Source organism: Phodopus roborovskii, unplaced genomic scaffold, assembly GCF_943737965.1.
Source record: "Phodopus roborovskii unplaced genomic scaffold, PHOROB, whole genome shotgun sequence".
Classification (NCBI taxonomy): domain Eukaryota; kingdom Metazoa; phylum Chordata; class Mammalia; order Rodentia; family Cricetidae; genus Phodopus; species Phodopus roborovskii.
Genome location: NW_026126618.1, coordinates 2,090,925 through 2,112,484, shown reverse-complemented (window position 1 = coordinate 2,112,484; position 21,560 = coordinate 2,090,925). Strand labels below are relative to the sequence as shown.

Here is a 21,560-nt window from a genome sequence, read left to right as displayed (position 1 = left end):
GCTGCTATGTCACCTAATCCAAATAGAGTCCATCATGGGTAGGTACACAGGATCAGCTTGCTGTCCAAGTCACCCTCTCTTCAAGTCCTTATCTCTCTTAATATGATTCATAAGCACCAGTCAATCTCTCCAAATTATCCATCCCTTAAATTGAATGCACCTGTCTACTATGAATGCTTTATCCAAATCACACCTGCACTCAGAATAGCAGAGATAAAATACCACATCACAACCATTATTCAGTAAGTGCAAAGTTGTGTTACTATTTTTTTTAAAGGAGTTAAAATACATGTGATGGAAATGTGGTTAGTTGAAAGAACTATTGACCAGTATGCCCAAGACCCTGCATCTGATTCTTAGCACCTGGAACACAAAGAAATCCTGAAGGATGTATTTTGTATATCATTGAATAAAGAGGCTCGAAATCATATGTTAATCACATACAGACAAAAACAGCTGGAAAAACTTCAACATCCTTTTATATTAAAAATTCTCTGACTTTTTGGAGCCCATTCCCTATGGTTGGATACCTTTGCCCAGCCCTGATATAGAGGAGATGGGCCTGGCTCTGCCTCAATTTGGTATGCCAGACTTTGTTGACTCTCTAAGAAATGCCTTACCCACTTTGATGAGTGGATGGGGGGGGGTCGGAAGGGAGGGAGAAGGCTTGAGAAGGGGATAGAGGAAGAACTGGGATTGGAATGTAAAATGAAAATAAATAAATAAATAAAATAGTATAATCTTCATTTCCATCCATTTTACTTGTTGGGCTTTAAATAAAGTGTTCATTCATTAAAAAATATCCTTAGCAAACAAGAGGTCAAGTTCCCCTATCTTATGTTAGCCCATGTAGACAAAATGAATTCTTTCTCCCAAAGGGAATTAGGCCGATATTTTTAGGGTTACCACTTCAACATGTTATTGCGGTAAATAAGGATCAGGATAAACAAATAGGCCGAATAGATGTTTATTCAGGGAGAAATAACTTACAACCTAGACAGATGAACACCAGGAAATTTAACCCGATCCTCTCCTGTCCCAGTCACGCCAGAAAGAGAGAGCGCCTTCCTGGCCCCCTCCGACCTCCTTCCTCAGGTCCTCTCTGCCCATCGCTCCTCCCCCCAATGGGCGTGGTCAGTGCTACTGAAGGACTACCTCACTACAATTCCCCTTTTAGTCTAAAGAAAAGATTTAGGCTTAATACAAAACTATATACAAAACAGTGAATAACAAGTGTGCTCTAAGAAAAGGAAAATCGAGAACAAAATGACCTACATATCTAGTCCTAGGGTGAGGGCATAATGGAGTTTACAATAGAGTTGTCCTAAGCTGGAAAACGTAAGTCTAGTACCTAATATATCTAACTAGGAAGAGAGAATAATAGTTGTGATAGTTTAATCTTCAACCTCATCAAGACCTGAGAAGGAAAATAACAATACTAGAGTAGACAGGAAATGTGGATGGACAACTTCCAAAAGGTGTAGCAAGGACAGAAACAGCAAGCCACCTGAACAGTCACCCTAGGTCTCACAGCGACGTTGGTACACCCAGATTTGGCTAAGGCCAAGAGAACTTGACAGACCACAACAACAGCAGGGAAATAGAATGGCTGTCTTACCCTGACTTGGCAAGGTTAAGCAGTCTTCTATATTTGTCTCCTGTAAGCACATAGGACTGCATGTCCAAATCAGTGGTCAAGGTGGGGGCAATTCTATGCCCAACAGGCCATTAGCTGAGGCGAGATTGAACTCCAGCAGGAGCAACAACAGTGTCCAACATATTTTCGGGAAAGTGCACGGTGCTGTCAGGAGCAACAGTGTCTTATGTCAATGGAGTACTAATATTAAAACATTTAAATGCCATGTTCTGTATGTCTATGAAGTGATTGAAGATTAAGCATCTGACTAATCTCATAGGTACAAGAAATGTGAGTGAAGATAATCTGTAATACTCGGGAACTTAGCTAAAAAGACTGATTAAAACTTTCCTGAGTAAAGCAGGAAAAATACTTAAACAATATAACTATTTACATATACCTACATGTAAATCCCTAAAATAGAGGTAGAGTATAAGTGTCAAGACAAGAGGTAGAACTATAAAGGGCAGCAAGATAAATATCCCAAATTGTATCAATATACAAAATGTCTTGAATACAGGAAAAGTATACATACATAGAATATGGTAAAAAATAATGTGTATAAAATATTATAAGTGGAAACATTTAACACAATATAACAAAATATAAACTTAATTTTACATAGCTTACCACATAGGAATACATAACAATGTAAGCTGTAAAATACTATCTCATTCATATTCAAATTCTCAAGGAAATAGGCTAATCTACTTATATCCCATCTAAACCATACCTTTACCCACCATTCCCTATTCCTGTCTAAAAGATAAACCCGAGTGTAAGCATCACCCAATCCCAAATAACTAAAACCAACCCAAAGATGATGACTATTATCCCAAAATTCCAAGGGTAGGGAAAGGGGGCGTAGTCATATTAAGATTACTTCCTGCTGAAATGGGACGATGATTGCTCCAATGGATCCTGTAGGAAGAAAATTTTTAGCAACTAAATTTCTCAACAGAACTGGCTGTGACATATGTAGTTAGTCACTGTGTGGCAGAAAATTCTTGACTGTAGTTCTATTTGAAACTGGCCAGGGTGTAATAAAAAGGTGTACCATTACAGCTAGCTAGTCATGAGTTGTCTCGAGCAAAACAGTCTCAAACCGGTTTTAGGGTGATGTTTGTAGTTCCGATGTATCAGGTTGAGTCAAGTGGAAATGATGATGTGGGGCCCCGTCTTTTTTCCGGAAAGTTCAAAGACTGCTGTTAGGAATCGTTATTATTCCTTGTGGAAAAGTTACACATCAAAATTAAAGTAAAATTTTCAAGTTTTAAGGTATGCATTAGGGAAAGACAACAATAAGCATTAAAAGTATGTGAGAAAATTAGGATTTCAGAGAGAAAATTGCATAAGATATGAGTCCCCAGATTTTGTTTTCTTCTGCCTTACACCAATTGGCTTATTGATTTAAGGCAGAAACTATGAATTTAATCTTAACAACATGTTTGAATTTAGAGAAGGAAAGGCAAATCCAACTCCAAAGCCAGCATTGGTTTACAAAATTTGGGACTTCAGGAATACTAGATAGTAGAGAGAAATAGATTTGTATATAGAAATAGTTTAATACAATTAATTTTTTTTTTTTTTTTTTTTACCATACTTTCTAAAGCTTTTAACTTCTCAGAGGTCATAGGCCATTGTCCTACCCAGACAGGTTCCTCTGTTAGCCATTTTAAAGGTAGGGCTTTTGGTTCCTCTGTTTGTTCAGCATTTGTATTTTGTTTTTGTATTGCCCCTACAAAGGTAGGGGAGGGGGGCGGCTTCTGCCGCCTGGGGGCAAAACCCAGGTAAATCCCACTTCTGACACCAGATATTACGGTAAATAAGGATCAGGATAAACAAATAGGCCGAATAGATGTTTATTCAGGGAGAAATAACTTACAACCTAGACAGATGAACACCAGGAAATTTAACCCGATCCTCTCCTGTCTGAGTCACACCAAAAAGAGAGAGCGCCTTCCTGGCCCCCTCCGACCTCCTTCCTCAGGTCCTCTCTGCCCATCGCTCCACCCCCCAATGGGCGTGGTCAGTGCTACAGAAGGACTACCTCACTACAATATGTGATTTCTACCACAGTCACAATAAGAAGAAAAACTATAACATTTACAAAAAAAAAAAAAAAAAACCCTGAACTGTCTTTATCCAAAATTGACATAAGAAAACCCTGTGAAAAATACTGTTTATAAAAGCAAAACAAACTATAACTTTTAAATGAAACAGATAATGTAAAATTTAATTGACTTTCTAAGTACTAACAACAATTAGAAAGTAAAAAAATTAATATTTACTAAGTATCAATTTAGTTTGAAGAGTAAAGTCTTTGTCTTTGTAGTCAAAACCAAATCTTGACCCTAATCCATATAGCATATGAAATAACTTGAATACATTATAAATCTGAACTTAAATTAAGCAATAGAAAAATTCTTGAAAAATAAAGTATGTGAAAATTAATTCATATCTTGGATGAAAGAAAATCCTGTAACCATAAGAGAATATTGCACAAATTGCTTCTCATGTAATGGAAACATTCTTTTCATCAGTAAATACACATGAAAATGTTTAGCCAGTTAGAGACTGGATGGGAATATTTACAATGCAACTGTATGACAATGAACCCAAATCTTTGGGAATCATGAGTGAATGTAAACAGAATTACTATAAACCAACAATTAAAAAATTGAAAAATTACATTAATAAAGAGAAGTTTCTGATAAGAATGGACAAGAGCTATAGAAAACGCATTAAATTTATTAGTCACTAAACTATACTATAATGATAGTATTATTTAAAACTAAACTATAATGATAAATAATTTTGCATCCATAGGGATGGCTAAATAAAAATTATTAAGCTTAGTTGTCATTGTTACTATTGCAATGGAATGACTACTTTCAAACTACCGGGAAATTTATAATAAAATTATCTACCTTAAGAAGCAACCATTACACTCATATCTACATGAAAACATACATCCATAAAAAATATACAAACATATTCACATGTCATGGTTACCTGCACAAGACCTGCACAGCTAAAAATTCCAACACGGAGTAGGAGTGGCTTCTAAGTACCACCTCTAGATGAGGAGCTATTGGCAGCTGAGGGCTACTGGAAGAGGGAGAGTCATTTTTCTCTGTGACTGCTAATAGGTGACAGCTAATAGGGTCCCATGCCCCAGTGGATGACCTCACACTCATGTATATATGGGCAATAACACTTGAACTCAATGTTTTGTACACACACACACACACACACACACACACACGCTCACATGCTCACACAACATACACTCACACACATACACTCACACACACATTCACATACACACACACTCACACTCACAGACACACACACACACACACACACACACACACTAAAGCAGAAAGCAAGCACCAGTCACCAGGAGAACTAAAACAAATCGTAGTATATTAATAAAATAGAATACTATTCATTTCTTTTAAAAGCAGTGGCATGGATGAATTTCAAAAGTATACATAGAGAGAAAGAAGTCAAATTCTGGCACATACAAACCAATACATGAATTGTAGGATTTCATTTACATAAAGTCTAATAATAGATTATCTTCATCTGTGGCATAAAAATAACATAGTACTTGTCTGTAAGGCAGACTTTCTTGGCAAGGGTCAAGAGGAAACTGGACTGATGGCAGGACTCCTTTTGTTTGGGGTGAGATTACACCTCTAGGTACAACAGACAAAGTGTGAAGTGTTCACTTAAGATCTGTGTATTTTATTGGAAGGGTGGTAAGACTCTACCAGGAAACATTGAAAATATCTCACTTATCTCTCTTAACATCCTCCAGGTTCATATGAGTCATCAAGAGTGACATGATTTTCTACTTTTGTATGGCTGGATATTTCTCTGTTGTGTGAATAAACCATATCTTATCTGTCCATTAATTAACCCATTGGTGAATTTTTGGGTTGATTCTGTATTTTAGCTATTTTGACTAGTGCTGCAATAAATATGGAATACAGATCTCTCTTTGACATACTGCCTTTAGCCCAATGAAAGGGTTGCTGGACCATATGGCAAGTTCTATTATCTGTTAGTCATAATTTTAGCTTCCTAGGAGCCTCCACACAACTTTCCATAATAACTATGTTAATTTACATTTCTACTCACACTGTGCAAGAGTTCAGTTTTCTCATATTTTTGTCAATGCTTATTGTCCCTACTATTTCTGATTATAGCCATTTTTTAAGGGAATGAGATGGTACCTCATTATGGTTTTAATTTGCATTTCCCTGACAATTAGTGATGTTAAGTCAGACACAGAAAGATTTAACTTCTCTGTGGAATATAAGAATAAATAATCTCATAGAAGTAGAGATCAGAATAGCAGGTACCAGTGGTTGGGATGTATAAGAGGGGAAGAGTTTTGAAAGATGCTAGTCAAAGATAGATATTTATCATTAGATAGGAGAAATGACTTCAAGAAAACTATGTACAACATGATGACTACGTACATGGCAACATGTGATAATACACAATGGCAAGAGAGGGTACTAAATATCTTAATACAAAAATGAGGGAAGGGAATGCATTTATTAATGAGATAGATTTTCCACCTCACAAAGTATGTTTTCATCTATACATATTACTATACAAAACAAACACATACAATTTTACATGTCAGCTTAAGAACAAAAGGCCAAACTTCAGCAACATGTGTTTATTTAGTAGAAAGAAAATTGGCATGTCAATACACCCACTTAATTTTTTTACAAAGAGATTTTTCAAGTATTTTCAAGTGTAAAAAATCATTTATTTCCTGGTAGAAGCCTGTGGTTTATTTTCAAAGAAAAACCCAGCCTTATAGGTTAATATTCTTGAGAGAAACAAAGAGAAGCCAGTAGCATATAAATATTTCAGTTCTTATTAATTAAAAAATAGGATGTTTCGCAATCTGGAGGCTTTTAACACATGAAAGGACCCAGGGCAACAAGGGTGAGGGAATCAAAGGGGGATGTAAAGCCAACATCTGTGACTTAGCCAGTTAACAAACGGGCAGAACAGAAACAAACTCAACTGGAAAGTGTGTGGCTTGCGCTAATTAAGATTTTACTCAGAACACCTGCAATGTTGCACAGGCTCCATCGCTCCCTGGAAGCAAGGGTTCCAGGGTGGCAATGGCTCTCCATGTAGAGGTAGGATAAAGAGACTACGAGGGGAAAGCAACAGAAGTGGTCCAGCTTGTGCTACCTGTGCAGCAACTATTTTCAGGGAATAAGGTAAAGTCTACCCTCCATCTTGTCTCTTCACACATTCTTCCCACGGTCAAATAATGTGCAAGCAAGAAAATAGAAGTTCAAAAGGTTGGTATTTGTCCCTTGATTGTCAAATCTTAGCTTTTTAAGTGTGTTGGTGTGTGTGTGTGAGAGAGTATGGGTGTACATGTGCCATGATGTTCATATGGAGGTGTGTATGGTATGTATGTGTGTGTATGTGTGTGGTGTGTACCATGTGTATGTGTGTGGTGCATATTGGTATGGTGTGTTCATATTCCTCAGGTGTGTATGTGTGGGTGTCATGTTCGCATATGTGTATGTACATGTGTGAGTGTGTGTATGTGTGTGTTGTGTGTTCATGTGTGTCTATGTGTGTGTATGTATGTGTGTTAATGTGTGTGGTGTATGTGTGTGTGTGTGTGTGTGTGTGTGTGTGTGGTGTCTATAAGTGTGAGTATGGGTGTGCATGGACCATGATGTGCATGAGGAGCCCAGAAGACAGCTTCTGGGAATCAATCAGTTCCTTCCCTCATACTAGGAACTGAACTTGAGGGTCTCTCATCTCTAGTTTTAAAAGTGAAACTCTACTTTGATTATGCCATTAATTTATTATTTAGTGCTAGGAACATAGCATAATGGCAGAACCATTTCCTGGCATTAGCTAGACAATGGCTTTGATTTCAAACTTTAAAGCAAATTCTTACTAGTAAATGGACAGAAAGTGATTCTGAGGAGATTTCTTGTGTTTCCAGACAGAAAGGTAAAATCAGCAAGCACTTTAGAGGGTTAAACTTGTGCCTGAAATACAGGCACTTGCATAAACTAAGCAATAGTTGTATTTTCCTTAGGACAGTAGCTCAACAATGCTTCACCCCCAACTCTACTGGGATGCACACTGAAGAGACTTCTGTTCCACCATCTCTCCATGCTCCTTGTAGACCCTCAGATCTCCAAGCCCTTTCTTGAAACCAGCAGTCTGCTGTTTAACTTTTTTCTATCCTACAAGTTGTCATTTTTTATTTTCATGTTACTTGGGAAAAAGAAAACAGAGGTATAGAGGGATTAAGAAACTGACCTGAGGCCAGGGAAGATGAAACAATGGCGAGAGGCTGAGTCCCACTCTGTCCTCCTCTGGACCTTTAAGATGAGGAATTGGTGGGGCCAGGCTGCTTGAGTAATTGGAGACTCTGTCTACCTGATTTCCCTCTGGTACCACAGCCAGACAGCCAGGACTCTTCTCCCCTAAGCCCTACACTGTGTCCAGGTCTGGTGCAGACATCGTCTCTAGGGTCAGCTCTACATGGCGGTCCTCCTCCAGATGACAATCTCTGTTGTTGGCATTTGGCTTGCTGTAATTGTCTTTATTTTGCTTAGGTGTGTCCCTTGTATCCCTACTCTCTCCAGGACTTTCATCACGGTGGGGCATTGAATTTTGTCAAAGGTCTTTTCTACCATAAAGAAACAATCTTTCTTTTCCTTTCAGTTTGTTTATATGGTGGGGTGGATTACATTTATCGATGTCTATATATTGAACCATCCCTGTATATCTTGGATGAAGCCTACTTGATCATGGTGGATCGTCTTTTTGATGTGTTCTTGGATTGTTTGCAAGTATTATATTGAATATTTTTGCACCTTTGCCCTTAAGTGCTGCCTTATTTGTAATAGACAAAAATGGAAACAACCTAGCAAGCTATCCCTCAGCAGAAAAACTGATAAAGAAAATATGGTACAGTTACACAATGGAGTATTATTCGGTTGTTAAAAAATGGCATCGTGAAATTTGCAAGCAAATGAATGGAACTAGAAAACAAAACAAAGAAAGATAAATACGGTATATATTTAGTTATATGTGGATATTATATAAGTGGCTAATATTCACTTATATGTGGATATTAGCCATTAAATAAATGATGACCAACCTATAATCCATAGACCCAGAAAGATTATGTATAGAAGAAGGGACTAGGGGCCACAGGGAGAGGGAAATAGAATAGATTTTACAGGTAGACTGGGGGACAAGTGGGAACAGGAATGGAAAGACCAGGTAGGAGTGGAGATAGGATTGAAGGAGGGAATTTGGGGAGAGACAGCAGGAACTGAGAAACATTTGAAGGATCATATGGAAACTTAGTGTGGTAGAAATGTCCTAAAATATATGAGTGTGAGCCTCATGAGATCTCCTAATAATGGGAGATACTGAGTCCCAACCAGCCATCTCTTATCACCAAATGATGCTTCCAGTATCAGAACTGGGTTGTATTCAATTGAATTGTTGGCCAAGGGAAATCCTCAAACAACCCAGGCTGATATTAAGTAAAGGATTACTCTGTGCAAACTGACAGCAGAGGCCCATTGCCAAGGACAACACCCACACAACTATTGAACATGGAGAAGTCTAGCTGGTGCCTTCACCCTACATTCTTATGTCTTTGGTGTGGGAAGGTATTCTGCAGGCTACTGCAAGAGAAACATGGAAATCAACCCAGCCACAAAACCTTTGACCAACAATCTGTCCTGCCCACAAGATACGCTAGGGCTATGGTGGCTCAGAACTTGTAGGAGTAACTAACTACTGCGATTTTGACTTAAGGCCCACTCCACAAGACAGAACCCAGTGATTGGGTGAGCAAGACCCAGAGACTAGATAGTCCAGAGACCTAGGGTAAAAGCAAACACAATTGGTTTAAAAGAAAAAGTATCAAAAAATTACTCCTAATGATACTCTGGTGTACTCATAAGTCATTGCCTGATCCAGTTGTCAAGCTTTTTCCTGCATGAGATTGGGACAGATGCAGAGATGCATTGCAGACATTATATATGGAGAGAGTCCTTGGAACACACAGCTATGAGTGGGAGGTCTCTTTCAAATCCCACCCCTCAGAGCTTAGGGAAGCTGGTAGAAGAGAGGTAGAAAGAGCCAGAAGAGCCAGAAGACACCAGGAGAGCAAGGCCCTCCGAGTTAACTGAGCAAAGTGCATATGAAGTCATAGAGACCGAAGCAGCAAGCACAGGTCCTGCAGTGATCTGTAACAGCTACCCTGCACATACGGCTCTTAGACTGGTATTTTTATGGAACGCCTGTGTGAACGGGTGGATCTCTGATTCTTGGGCCTGCTCTTGGGGCTCTTTTCCTTCTGTTGGCTTGCCTTGGCCAGCCTCACTGTTCTGGGTTTTTATTTATGTTAGTATATTTTATTTTGTCTGGTTGTTATCTCTTAGCCTGTTTCTTCCAATGGGAAACAGAGAAGGGGCGGATCTGGAGGGAAGGGGAGGGAGGAAGGAGTGGAGGGAGGAGAAACTATAATCACGATAGATTGTATGGGAAAAGAATACACTTTCAACACAAGGAAAAATGGGGGGGGGGGGAAGAAACCAGTAGTCCTACTGTAAATTCCTTCATAATTACTTCTATGTGAATTTTCTACTTCATTTTCTCTACAGTGACTGAGGATAAAAGAACTCAGAAGTCATAAGACAAACAGAGAGAAACAAGGAAGAATCAAGATGGTATTTCTGCCATCTCTAGTTTCCTTCAGTTTACAAATAACCCCAACTAAAATATTTAGACATTAGTTTTTCGGACAAGGTCTTACTATGTGGTTCAGGTTGGCCTGAAATTCATTTACCACATAGACTAGACTGGCCTTGAACTCACAGAGTATTGTGAGTTCCCAGTACTGCCTCTCAAATACTGGAATTAAAGGCATATACCACCACAACTAGCAAAAATGTGTGTGTGTGTGTGTGTGTGTGTGTGTGTGTGTACAATTGGCTGAGTACACTGAGTGTTGATTGCATATACCTGATTTCAGGGTGAATACCTTGGTATTAGGTATTGGATAACTAATTTGCAGGCTCATCCCTGTGTAAGACTGATTCTCTCTCTTAGTAAAGAATCCTTATACAGTATATACAAGGAATCTGTTTTTCATTCATGAATGACCAAGAAGTCTTACCCAGGAACACCAGAGTACTTTCATAGAGAAGCGGTGAGAACAAATGAGGCATTCACTCATTTGTTCACTATGTGAATCTGGTTTGGGGGTTTATTTCTGGAATCAAGTAGATTGAGAAAAATGCTTGAAAACATTTTCTTACTCTGCATACTGGGGTACTGTAAAATGTTATCTATACCTAAAGAATGCTAAACTTGTAAATTCCATTGTCATAAAGATGTGTCAACTCACACAGTCTCATGAGGGGATTTTAATCTCTGAGTAAGACTGGATGAAATAATTATTATATTAAATAAAAGCAAAGGAACTCCCTAGCAGAGGGCCAGTTTTGATGCATTAGAACCCTGGTGTCATTATCTATACCATTAGCCTACAAATTCCCTTGGAATCAATGAAAGTTTAAGTGAAATAATTTATACAAAAGCCTTCTACAAACTATACTGGATAGGTGAAGTTGGGATGCTATTTACTGATGAGGATAGGACTGTCATAAAATAATCTAAAGTAAGTCATGACAAAGATTGTTATTTATTAAACAAATCATTGCTTATAGAGTCTTAGACATAAGATTTCACAAGAATTTATTCATGCTCTATGACTCAGAGATACTGAAAGGCATTGATTGGATCCTAAGTCCCCCCTTTCTTGGATTTTATGAAGCCCATTCAGAATGAGCCAGGTTGAGAACACCACCAATCGCATGTTCTAAGTCCATCTGTTGGCAAAAATATAATGCAAACAGCTTTATAAGTGCTATTTTCAATGAAATATCACAGAACAGCTTGTCCCAATGATATTTCTAAAGCTTGCCTGCAAACCGCCTACTGGGAAATCCAACAGAAAGAGAAGGGGGCTGAGGGGAAAAACCACACAGACAAGTGACAGGAATGGGGGGGAATAAAAGGTAAAGACAGATTACCAAGAGGGGGACACTGGGGAACATTACTGAGGATAATAGTGTGATATCTAACACAACTGTATTAGAAGCCATAACAGGGAGACCAATCAAAAGCATCTGTATAACCTTCACTGAGATTCAGGACAGAGAAACAAGCACAAACAATGCACCTTGTCCAGAAAAAGCTTAAGGACCGACCACAGCATCGTTACTGAAATGCTGAATGGGAAATGTGAAACATCCATTTTTCTAAGCTTCGTTTAATCCTTCCCTAATACAAAAATTCATTTTCTGAGAACTAATGGAGATCTCGGTTTTCATTATGAACATCGTAGGAAGCAAACAGCCTATGTTGAGTCTTCTTTTAATGTACAAATCTATTGTACAATACACAATAGCCCCAGCATTGAAGTAAAGTGTTCACATGCATTAGTTTAGCACCGACCATTACAGTGCAGATGGTATCATCTGGGCACTTACTTACCTGGGGCCGGATAACTTTTACAATATTTTTCAGGGCAGTGTCGGGGGATGGAGGTGAGCAGTCAGGTGTTGGGCCTGTAGAGCTGTTTCTATGGTGACCAGTTCCTGGAGCAGTAATTGCTACCTCAGAGGCATTATCTGCAAATAAAAATAGAACTTCCATGAACTTAATCAGTCAGTTTACTTCTCGAGACTTGAAATTATTTTTGGTGAACATGCGTTGAGATTTCAACTTAAAAGTGGTATCAATTTTATATATATGCTCAATTATGTATTTTAAAGAAAATATATAATGAATGCTTTGTTTTCCTTTAAGATGACTATTAACCCTTTCAATATTGTTCCAACATGAATGAGCAATATTCAGTTTGTAGGGGCAGATCGTCTCCCACAGCTCTTACCACCACTATATGAAATACCATAACCTCACTTTGAAAATGAATATAATTTTTCAATATGATGGGCCTGGACAGCTTTTCCCATAATCTTTCTAATATAAGCACATTTTTATTAAACAGGAATTTTGTGTCTCTTGATTCCTAAAGCCCACATGCTGCCCCCTACAATAACTTTGCCCAGCCATCCCTAAATCATAGAACTTTAATACAAGGCTGGCATTTGTATAAAGCATAAACAAATTTATCACTACTAAATAATCATATAAGCCTATGTGTCAAAAATTGAAATAAATGAAATTTCAAAATCTAAATTAACCCTCCCTAGTGATTTGCAATTAATGGTGGGAAGAATAGAAAGTTTTAAAAGAAATAACTTGGAATTCAGCATCTTGTGCAATATTTTCCTTTTCAATTTATATTTAAAGTAGCATCAGAGGTACATTTTAGAAATGTCTGAAATACTTTGAAATGGATGGAAAATAACATAAGTTTGGTTAGCACACAGAAAGTTTATCTGCTTAATTACAAACCCACAGTCTCTCAGTCGGCTTTTAATGAAAACTCCTGCAAGTGTGAATCTGTGAGTTCACTTCTGTTATTTTTATTTACATCTACACTTGTGTCTCAATAATTATGTCCCAGACAGATGAACTAATGCAAATTAGACTAAGACTGTTTTACTACAGATGAACATCTTTCTGCTTTGCGGCCATTGCTTATAATCTCGAGTGAATAATTTGTCAAAGCATCTTTGTTCATAAAAAATGGGAGACTGGTTCCCCTAAGACTGTGTGCATCAGTAAAAATGCAATTCAGGGTCTTGATATGGTTTAGTCAGTAAAGAGGCTGCTCTGCAGGCATGAAAACCCAAATTCAGACCCCTAACATCCATGTAAAAGATGGGGTAATAGCATGCATCTGTAATTCCAGCCTCTGGGTGGATCAGGAAGAAACAATGTGTCCCTGGAGATCACAGGCCAGTGCACACAGGCAAGTAAACAGATTCAGGTGCAGTAAGAGACCATGTTTCAAAAACTAAGAAGGAACGTGATTGAGGAGGAGAACTGAAGACAAGCTCTGGCCTTAACATGCATGGACACAATATGAACACACATCACCCTGCACACATCAACATGAACAGAGATATACACACAGGTGCGTGTGCACACACGATCACACACACACACACACACACACACACACACACACACACAATGAACTCAGTTTCACTGGGGAATCATGAAACAAAACACATCAAAAGAGGTACATTTGAATTAAATGGCTTATTCACAAAAAGTTTTGAACTGTCCAAAGCACCCTCATAAGCTTTAATAGATAATGTGGACCGGTTAATATCACAGAATCAGTGAGGTAATCTTCTAAGTGGGTAAATATTGAAATACAGAATCATTAGTTGGCAGGATGATAACACGTTATTCTGATTCCTTCCTTTCATCTTTCATCCTTTTCATTCATTCATCTACACTTAAAGAAAACTGTTGGGATAGGTGTGTCAAGCACTATGTTATGTCATAAAGATAAAATAAAATCTTGCCTGGTGCTCTGAAAAGAAAGGATAAAAACAAACAAACAAACAAAAACCAAAGCACAGGGGTCTTTAGGGCAGTGAAACTGTCCTGTAGGTATTATTTGGGTGGGTTTATGCCATTATACATCTATTTACACCATAGGTGAACACTAAATTAAACCATAAACTTTGGGCAATAATGAAGTATCCGTACAGACATATCACTTATTGCAAATGCACAATTCCAGTGAGAGATGCTGATGGTGGATAGGAAACATACTCTGGCTCAGTCTTCCTTGTGGGTCCAGTGTGGTCTAAAATATCAAATAGTTTTGCCAATAAAAATACTAATGTTCTTTTTTCAAAAATAATTATGTGGTGTACTGAATATGTACAGAGAAAGAAAAACATCTAAGATGGCTAGGGCCCTGTGCTCGAGGACCCAACAGGGGCAGCTGGCATCTATAAAAATGAATAAGGTTGTGTGAACACACATTCTCTACTTCATTGCTTACAATACTGCTTCTGCCCATTTTCATTGTACCTTAGAGTCTAATGAATAATGTTAGATATAATTTATTATTATTATTATTACTACTACTATTAATGTGGTCACTTGTATTGTTCATACTGTTTCTGTATTACACTCAGAATCTTTTCTTATATTCATTTTCCAGTTTATTTTTCATTATTCACTTGTACCTGGTCTGCTAGCAAACTCTTAATTCAATTAGACTTTTAAATTCTACAATTCCTATTTATTTCTTACCAGATATCTACATCACCGCCTGGCATTGCTTAGCCCCTCACACCTTTTAAGCTTGGCTTTTATTTACTTGAAAATGGCAAGTATGGATTGTTTCAGGGTATATGTTTAGATAGAATTTTTAAATAATTTTAGTTTGGCATGTAGTAACTGTACACATTTATAGGGTACATGGGGATAGTTCAGTGCCTCTAGACAATGTGCAGTGCCTGAATTTGGGTAATTAGCTGATGAATCATCTCAAACAGTTATCATCTCTTTGCATTGTGAATAACTGGAGGTAGGTAGGCAAAAGCAGGATGGAGAGAGGAAAATGAGCAGATGTTGGGAGATAGATGGACAGGACAAAGAACTTCTAAACTTGTAAACGTCTGAGTCTGAGAGCTGCAATACTGAAGTCTTCAATGATGCCTCTATAGGTTACACTAGTTGGTTTCACTGTTCATCTCTACAGTCATTTTATGTTTCACTCAGGTTGTGAAAGCAAAAATCTATAGACTGTTCAACATAACTTACTCTTTTTCCTCCATCACTTATTAATTCAAAACAGCATCCAAATTTGCATCCAAATACTGAAGTTGAATTCTGTGAGAGGCATGCCTATGTACCAGACAGCTTATTTAATCTTTCTGTGTTCTCTACTACAAAAAAAGAGAATTGTTGTTTCTAACTATCATCTGTGGCCTCTGTGTATAGATAAAATGAAAGACAACTAATGTACATGTAATTAATTCTATGTAAGTTTAATAAATGTTTCTCTTTCTGCTGTCAAACTAAATATCCTAGTGAAAGTGGGGAAGATGAAAGAAACCCCATAGAGAAAGTAAGAAAATAAATGAAAACATTTATTTATAGCATATCAACAGAAATAGGATTGAGTAGCTGGAGCCAATTTATTTGTTAATACAGATTAGTAGAGACAAAATTTAATTCCAGAAATAAGACATGGTCTCTTGAGACCCTGTTGTCTTGATTTTCCAGAGAAAATGAACTAGAGATGTCTCCAAGTGCAAAGAGATTTCCCATCAATATCAGGAGCACAGACTACAGAGGCAAAGGGGGCGGGGCTCAAGATCTGCAGCTGTTGGCTAGAAAAGCCAAAGAGCCAACATGCCATTCCACTCTGACTCCAAAACACAAAGAAGCAGGAAAGCTTGCAGGCTAAGTTCTCTTATGAAGGCTAAAATGCTTGCAGCCCTAATAGGGCTAAAACTTTAGCCCAACTCCAAAATCCAGAGTACACAAAGTTCTTGTTCAACCCATCACCTGGGCCTGCCTCATTACTCAGCCTGTTGGCTATGCTCAGCTCTTCAGTGGACTGAATGAGGTCCACACATTAGGGAAGACAAATCTGTTTGCTCAGTCTACCATTTAGATGTTAAGTTCACCCACAAACAACCTCAGACAAACCCAAAGAAATGTTCCATCGAGTGTTGACATAAAATTAACCACCATTGAAATGACTCACTGCCAGGACTCTGGCCATATCCATTGTTTTTGATGCTAAAAACTCCAAATATAACATAATCCAAAAGATTTTTTTTAGTGTTTGAAGTGGTTTATTATAAAATATAAAACACTGGGTAATTAAGGATCAAATTACTTAGAAAGCATAAGAACAAGTACCTTCATTTTCTGAATCTGTGATCTGTTCCACTACCTGAGCCACTTGATTTTATACTACATTGATTTTGCACCATTTCTCATGTAGACACATTTCTCTTAGCCTCAGTGTAACTTACTTCAATGTAGTCTCTAAGAAATACTCGGTGAAATAGGCTGGACCACGCAAAACCTGTAATAAACAAAACTATCACAAATGTTCCTAACAATTCAGAGAAAGATGATCTGGCTTCTCTGGCTCCATTCTCATTCTTTCTGGAAAAAAAGTATGCAATGTTGTAGACTTCTGGGGTACATATAAAAATCTTGGAAAGTTAATTTCATCCTAAAATACCCTTGATATATCATTTAGTAAGTTACCCAGTGGACCTTGCAATATGGAGCCTATGTCCAAAGACAGTTTTCTGTGTTCTACCTGCAGGTGGTGGAAATAATAAAAGGTAGGGAAAATCTGACTAGAAAAAATTGCTAAATATACCTGGAGTTTCAGATGGGAATGAGACTACTCAGCTTAAGTTACTATACAGTAGGTTATTCATTTTTGTTAATTTTATCCAAAATTATAATGAAACTTATTTGATATTACAAGAAAAATATCCTACTAATATAAAATAATACATATGCAGTGTTACAGCCTTGTATTTGTTACATCATTCTCTGATCTATATTGAATAGTTAAAAGATAAAGGACAATGTTAGATGCTAAACACCTGGAAAAAGATATTGAGGTTTCTTTCAGCTGGGGATTTAGGAAAAATACCAAAAGGAGGAAAGACAAATGCTACAAATTGTAATTTCCATGTGGGAGATAAAATGGTCGTCTGGAAGTAGAGACAGATTAAGCACTATCAGAGGTTTGGCTAAGGGGATAGAGAGGGGATGATTAATGAATACAAAGAGTAGCTGGGTATGTTCTACAACACCATGGGTCACTTTAGCTGACAGTCATTTATTACATACTTCAGAAAGTCCGCAGAGAGAAATCTCAATGTTCCCTAACAGGAGGAAATGACAAACGTTTAAAATGATAGTCAATTACCCCCATTTGATCATTATATACTCTATGTATCTAAAAACTATATTACACCACATAAATACATAGTTATTATAATAATATTTTTTCAAATGTTCTCTGATGTATCAGTAAACTTTTAATATAAAGAAGTGGCAAGGAGCATTCTAAGAGGTGAAAATGAGCAGAACAATAAATAGAAGGAAAAGGGGAATATTTGCATGATTCAGGAAAGTTAAATTTGAATAGGATGCAATATTTTTAGAAGAAATATTAAAAGGAGAGGATATATAAAGAATTTGGGATTAGTCAAATCTATGCTGATATCCTAGAATATTTTATCTGTTTTCACAGTGGGCCAGCCAGTGGTGGCACACACTTTTAATCCCAGCACTCAGGAGGCAGAGGCAGGCAGATCTCTGTGAGTTCGCAGCCAGCCTGGTCTATAGAGCAAGCGCCAGGACAGGCTCTAAAGCTACACAGAGAAACCATGTCTCTAAAAACAAAAACTAACCAACCAACCAAAAACAAAACAAAACAACAAAAAAACAGTGGACCATACTATGGGAACTTACATTGATATGTACTTGAAATGGAAGTGTTATCCATCTTATGGAGAAACTGGGGAGAGTATTATATAGTATAGATGCTTATATTCATAATGCATATAAATAATAATTGTCCCACATAATTAAAAACTAACCTTGGTCTTCTTCAGATGCCCCAAAAATAGTACAGATGAGTTGTCACTTCTAGAAGTAGGTTATGCAATTACTAGATTCTCTCTAGGATTTGTCCTCTTAGATTCTCTGGAGGAGGTCACATATGAAGAGTCTTATCAAACACCAATGTAGCATGCCAAGGCTCTGAAGCCATCAGTTCAGCAATCCACAAGGAACTGAAATGTGCCTAGCGCCACACAAATCAGCTTGGAAGAAAATCCCCTAGTCCTCTGCCAAGCCTTGAAATGACCATAGTCCTACCCGACAGATTGACAGTACCCTCATGAGAGACCCTCAGCCACAGGCACAAAAATAAATCTATCCTAGCTTCATGATCTAGGGAGACAGTATATGCTTGCTGTTTTCAGACACAAATTTTTGGATGAATTTGCTATGCAACAACAGATGACTAGTATGTTAGATGTTTGGTTAACATTTATAACATAGCCAACATGTTTGCTGCCCAGGCTGTAATGGTAAGTAGATTTTAAAAATCTTTTATTTATATGTAATGAAAAGTATACAGAAGCAAATAATAGTTATGAAATTGGGTTATTTTTGCTCCATACTGGACTTTAGATGATGAATAAGGGGCTGAGAATTGGAAATTTAAAAAGAAAGCATTCCAAGGACAACAGAATATGGACTTGGTCAGAAATATGAAAGAACACTATAGTCTGGGGAACTACAGATTTCTTAATCTTGTTGGAGCTCAGGACGTGTGTGGAAAAGCAAATGGGAATGATGTTTGCAAGATAAGTATTAAGATTAAGAGGGGGACATTTATGAAATCACAATGAAATGTAGAAAAAAAGGTCAGCCACATTGCATGTCTAAAACATGTTTTTCCCCAGTCTGTGAGCAAATGCTGCTTGCATCTATATAAAGAATAGGCTAAAATGCCATAATCACTTTAAAATTTTCTACATGGGAAGAGTCCTATCTATGTACTATAGGTATGAGAGATGTCATTTTGTAAATATGTTTCTTTTACTGGTTAATGAATAAAGCACTGTTGGCCAATAGGAAAGCAGGATAGGTGGGACTAAGAGACTAGGAGGATTCAAGGAAATAGTAAGGAGGAGTTAACATGGAGAGACTGGAGAGAGAAGAACACCAGCCCACTCTCCAGTAAGATGAGACCACGTGAAAACACTTAGATTAATAGAAATGGGTTAATACTTAAGACAGAGCTAGCCGATAAGAAACTAGTACCTGGCCAAACAGCATTATAGCAAATACAGAGTCTTGGTATGTTAATTAGGGCTGGTGCGGCGGTGGGTCCAGGCCGGCAGGAAAAACCTACTCCTTACACTATAGGATAGTGTGATTGGCAAGCAACTTCAAGTTGATATCTGGTGTTTCATTAAATTCAATGTGTAAATAACTTTGACCCCATCTATGCCAGGGAAGTTCTAAGAAGCCAGCAACCCCGGTGCTGAGAAGACATGAGAGAGGCCAAGCTCTCAATGAGAAGTAGCCCGATGTACAGAATGGTGGGAGTACACAGTCCCTCCCCACACTCACTCCCTTCCCATTCCCCAACCTGTAGCAGGGAAAGGGTTATACAGTTTAACAAATCCTTAGAGTTGCACTCTCATTGGCGAGCAACAGCAGTAAGAAAAAGCGTATGTGTCATGAGGATTCTCTGTTCAGAAGGAACTCAAGAACTTAGGAGGATTCTAATAACATTAATTGGATTTTACCATCTTCCTTCAGGATTGATGCCAAGAATGAGAGATACTTCATCTGGACCAGGAAAAAAGGAAGGAAGGAAGGAAGGAAGGAAGGAAAGAAGGAAGGAAGGAAGAAGAAAGAAAGAGAAAACATAAGAAAATTAGGGAGATAGGCCCCATACCAAAAGTTAATATTTAGGGACTAATTAGTAAGCAGAAGAAGGAAGTTTGAAGAAATAAATATTTGTCATTGAAGCGCAGTGGTCACTCTTGGATTCTTTCATTAAGCTTTTGTAATCTAATGCTTGCTGTATTTTTGTTTGTTTATTTTCTGTGCTCTGTTGATTTTGAGTCCTGGGATTTCCATTTGTTATTGTCAACAAATTCTTTTCTCTAGTTTTTCTTAATGGTTCTTATATTAACCTTCTTCTACATCTTTCATTTCTTTCCAAAATGGTATATATACCCAGCCTGACTAGGTGACACCAAAGCTCATGCAAAACTATCACAGATGTTGGAGATAAAGTGTTCTTTTTAGGAGTAAATCCTAGTAGTCCGTGATTATGTGAAAAATGAATCTAATGTCACCAGATTCTGTTATAGTTTATACTCACTCAAATATCATTTCTAAACTTATACATTTGTTATTTATCACCCAGGCTTGCTTTTTACTCCAAGCCTGCCTTTTGGGAAGCTTTACATTCTTCAAAGATGAACAATCATCTTGGCCCATGAAGGTTTTGATTGGTCTTCAAGAGACCTTATATGTACTCAAGTTGTGATGTCTAAAACCAACCCATGTGAATCTGTGTAAACAATTACTTCAAATAGGCATTTGACACAGTAGTCAATCATTTCCACTCACACACTCCTCTTCACATACCTACTATGCAATATCACAACTTCCTCTGCTCCTTTTACCAACTAATGCCATCTATTCCACCAGTCGTCTGGATTCTCATTTGTTTGTTTCTTCATCTTAGATACAATGACCCACCCTTTTGTAACTCTCTAGTCAATAATTACACTGACTCTTTTATTTTACAAAAGATGCATAAAAGCAAAAGTACTACTGTGTGCCACTGATGCTTTAATTCACAATTCAGATTCAATCTCAGGTCTGAAGGATTTATTCCCCTAGATGTTTATGGTGTTCCTATCAGACAGCTGTTGGCTGTTGGCTTTAGTTCCAGATTGTCTCCGGTGAGATCTGACTTTCCCCTTCTCCTGTAAACAGTGTGTTTTCAATGTCTGGCCATTACAAGTAGAAAAAGGTCTTGACCTAGCGCCACCTTGGAATGATGTTGAAGGGTCATAGTTCAAGTTCTCTGGAGATACATTGGGTGATGTATTGAGATTGCGTCACTTCCTAACATCTTTTATCCTTTCCCTTTTTCCCTTCAATACATATTGTTCCCAAGAGCACTTACTAAATCCGTATGCTAACATCTATCTCAAAGTCAGCTCCTAGGTGAAGCCATCCTGAATTTAAATTAATTCAACTGCCCTCAATTGTCCCTTTTACACCTTTTAACAACAGAGAAAATCATACTATTTCTAAAATTAAGTTAATAATGTACAATGTGCTCTCACAAATTGTTCAT

The 21,560-nt window shown here is 37.7% G+C and overlaps 1 protein-coding gene across 1 annotated transcript in view; it reads right to left on the bottom strand.

Moving 5' to 3' along the window:
• The window catches only part of Anks1b (ankyrin repeat and sterile alpha motif domain containing 1B), an 878,091-nt gene that overhangs the window by 565,529 nt on the left and 291,002 nt on the right, over window positions 1-21,560 (bottom strand). The window contains exon 11 of the mRNA XM_051206268.1: window positions 12,233-12,369. Within this exon, the coding sequence (XP_051062225.1) occupies window positions 12,233-12,369 (137 nt within the window). The remainder of the gene's footprint in view (window positions 1-12,232; window positions 12,370-21,560) is intronic.